Source organism: Prosopis cineraria, unplaced genomic scaffold (genome assembly GCF_029017545.1).
Source record: "Prosopis cineraria cultivar Desert tree isolate PC_DT_omini unplaced genomic scaffold, ASM2901754v1 PC12, whole genome shotgun sequence".
NCBI lineage: Eukaryota > Viridiplantae > Streptophyta > Magnoliopsida > Fabales > Fabaceae > Prosopis > Prosopis cineraria.
The window spans coordinates 33,766,466-33,770,385 of NW_026555343.1; the positions used below are offsets into that span (position 1 = coordinate 33,766,466).

General features: G+C 30.7%; 1 protein-coding gene across 1 annotated transcript; it reads right to left on the reverse strand.

Annotated features, from left to right (window-relative positions):
* Window positions 1–481: 481 nt before the first annotated feature.
* On the reverse strand, window positions 482–1,664 carry LOC129287857 (receptor-like protein kinase). The gene is made up of 2 exons (XM_054924104.1): window positions 1,378–1,664; window positions 482–990 (listed from the first exon to the last, which is right to left on the reverse strand). Exons 1-2 carry the CDS (start codon window positions 1,637–1,639, stop codon window positions 680–682), a joined length of 573 nt encoding a protein of 190 aa, XP_054780079.1. The 5' UTR covers window positions 1,640–1,664; the 3' UTR covers window positions 482–679.
* Window positions 1,665–3,920: the final 2,256 nt, after the last annotated feature.

Sequence of the window (3,920 nt, forward strand, 5' to 3'; positions counted from 1 at the left end):
TTATGTGAGAATGGCGTTTCTTTCTGAGTAAATTTTAGCGAGAAAATAGGACTCCAGGCGTGTTGTGTTATATACAGATAAACTGAGTTGTATATAGGTAATTGAGGCTAGAGTATTGCACAAGCATTATTTTGTTGAATTCTCTGTGCTAGTGTTTATTTTGCAAAATCAATAGTTCCAAGTTGTGTGTCATTTTTTTCAACCTTGGCAACTTTCAGTTCCTTGTGTGTATTCTAATCCAAACAAACGTGTGCACTCTTTTTGCATTGTGGGAATGCTATTTTCCTTCGAAATAGTTATCTGAAGCTTATTGATTTTATTTTTTCTGCGTATGATCAAAATTATGAGTCCCCTTAATTTTATTTTCTTGCCAATATGAATGACACATATCAAAATTAACTTGTAAGGATAATATTGAAAACAAAAGTGGTGTAATCAAATTCATTCCATCTATTTTATAGTAACTCCGAAATAAGGGTCAAGAGCCTGGTTGATTTATTGAATACAACCCAAGTCATATCTGGCAAATTCATCAATTATGCATTGTTTCTACCTCATTTTGTTTCCATATAGGGGGACAACAAACTAAACTGGAGCAATACACTCCTTATATGTCAGAGTCAGACTTCCAGGGGATCTCTTCAATCAAACGGGGAAGAAATCAGCATATATAAAATCTTCATCTATATGATAGCCATGTTTTACCAAGAAGTTGCCTGATAATGTCCCTCATTGTGGGTCTCATGTATGGATTCTTCTCAGTGCATCTCAGAACCACCTTAAGCACATCAATAACTTGCGCAAGTACAAATGGATTCAAAACCTCCTCTGCAAGGCTCTCATCAACAATTTTATTAATTTCTCCTGTTTCCCCCAACACAGTTCTCACCCAGCTCCTTATCTCAATTCCCTCTATAAATGATGGATCTACTGCCTTCTTCTGGGTTATCAATTGAAGCAAAACTATCCCATAATCGTAGACATCAACGGCTGTTATATATACATTTTTTGTCATGGGCCAATGAGAACATGTTATTTTGTGTAAGCATACGAAAATGCTCCCTCCAATTCTTTTCATAAGACCCTCTTAACTACTTTCACGAAATTAAGGAATAAGTTAAAATTAGTTAAATGTCAAAAATTTCTCAAGTTTTACCCTTTGATTGACATAGTTTATTGCAGGGAGAGGCGGGATGGAAGTGTCGTTATTTAAGCTAAGAATGAAAAAAAAAACAAGGGCATTGTCTAAATGAGTCATGAACGTTTTATTAATTTTTGTGAAGATTCTAGTATTGAGATCAATGGATATAGTCTTACAAATAGATACGGAGGGAGTAGTAAAGAAAGAGAAAATTGGCAATGAGCAGGAATATGTACCTGGAACAGATGAAGATGGTGTTGAAGAAGATTGATCGAAAAACTGGGCAAAACTGAAATCAACAATATGAGGCTCCATATCAGAAACTAGTAGTATATTTCTTGGTTTGATGGCACCATGTACAATGGCAGGATGACAATCAAGATGGAGATAGGCCAACCCACAAGCAATTCCAGTTGCTATTGTAAAATGGACTTTCCATTTCAGGGATGGTGGTGGATTCTTTTCACGCAAAGCATCATGAAGCTTTCCTCCTGGCATGTACTCCTACCAGATTACACCATAGTCTTCTCTGAGCGTGTGACCTAGCATTCTGACTATATTTCGGTGCCTAATCTTTTTAAGGATTTCAATTTCTGTAACCATGCTTAACATATTGCCTTTGTTACGAGCAACCTTCCTTTCAACAAAGACTCCGCCTGAATATAAGAGTTCTTCTGGGGATCATGTTCAGATTAGTTGGGCTTGCAGCAGGCTCCATCACTAATATTTTTGATATTTTTACACATTTACTATTTAATTTTATTTTATTTATATAGATTTTATAAATTTAATTTAAAAAATATTGATACAGATTAGTTTGGATAAAAGAATATGAGCATACTTAAAAATTAAGCCAATAATCAAATTTTAAAAACTTTATTTATATTTATTTTGAATCATTTAATATAGTTATCAATTAGGGTTATTAAGTTTAGTTTTATCATTTTTATTAAATTTTCGGTTTATTTAACATATGGACGCACATGGTGATGGCACGCACAAAATCACATCGAATTGAATAAAAAGAGGACGTAGAATTTATTGGAGGGGAGCAGAGGCGTCGTTTTCTTTCCCCCTCAATTTTCATGAGCGATAGCTTTCTGTATTTCTTTTCTTCATTCACTTCAGCGATGGCTGTTCTCATTTTCACCTATTTTTTTTTGATTTAAAGTTATAAAGAACTAACTTTCTTGATGTGATCAGTCACAAAAACCATGACCTTAAACTATAATAAGAGTTTTTGATATTTAAGAAAGATTTTATTTTAGCTTTGTTGCAATCTTTCTACTTATAAATTTTATGTTTTAATTGTTATTATTTATTAGAATAGCTTTGCTGCATTATTTTTGGATTATATATTTTATCTAAGATTTTACTTACTGTAATTAATTGATATAGTATCATAAGAGCAATTTGGCCAAGCTTATGTGATTATTCATGTTTTGTTTCTGGTGTGGTTAATATAGAAACAAGTGTTGGATTGTGGTTTAAGAGAGATTTTAATTAGTCCATAACTTAATTTCTTATTTAATCATTGAATAATAATTTAGAAAAAATATATAATAAAACAAGAATAATAAAGTTAAATAATTTCAATTTATTATATGGATGAGAAAAATTAAGTTTAGGTAATTAGGATGTGATTGACTATGTTACTTGTACTTGGTGATTTTCTTAATTCAACTTGCTTTAATTATTTAATTTTAATTTAGTTTTTAAAATTAATTTTGTTATAAAAAATCCCCCCATTATTTAGTTTTTTTATAATCTTAATTTAAATAGTTAATCTATTAACTTTTAGAGAAATGATTTAATTTGCGTTTTACTATAAAGTTTAGTTTTTATTAATTTTGGCATTATTTGATAATAGTGTCAATTTTGGTGTCGTTGTTGGGGAGCCAATTGTATTAATTAGTTGAATTAAGAAGATTAATATTAGTGTTTGTTTTGTTTTTGGTTTCACTTTTCCCCTTGTTTTGTGCTTTAATTTGATCATTTTGGTTGCTAATATCATTTTTGGGGTTGCTGGATTTTTTTTTCCTCACTTACCAAACTTTTCTAAAACTCAATAATTTTATATTTTGGGTAGTGTTGAGTGAAATTTTCAGCTTTAGCTATTAAATGATCTCTAATTTGGCCAAATTCCATCAATATCATCGCTTTTCATATTTTCAATTATTTTTTTAAATTTTAGATTATTTTTAAATTTTTTTCAAATTTAATATTTTGATTTTTTTCCTTTCTTGTTTTAGATAGTTTCTTTTATTTTTGTTTGTTATTTTAATGAAGACTGGGTCCACTTGAAAAAAAAAATTAATGATTTTGATCATATACTTAAAAATACTTTGTGCTTTCTTTTATTTTCTTTTAGTTTAATTGATTCCATTTTGGCTGTGGATATGGCTTGAAATTGTTATCATCTTGATACTGATTTTTGTCCCTTTATGCTTTATCATGATGCTCATAGTATTGATAAGAAAATTGGTGAGTTGTCTTCTATTGTTAGATAATTGCTTGCTAAATAAGTACTAGTACAACTATTTGAATTGACCCCTTACCTTCCTTACTATTACCCTTTTAAGAGTTCTCCAACATATAATGAACAATGATCATATTATCATCTACACCATCACTTCTACTCCTATCTTTATAAGAGTACCTCAACTTTTGTCCAATAATACCCCCATATGCGAGCTAATCATCTGCTTGAGACTGCACAGCCTCTACAATCAGTAAGCCAACACATTCCAATACTTGAGAAGTCTAACAAGGGGAGTAA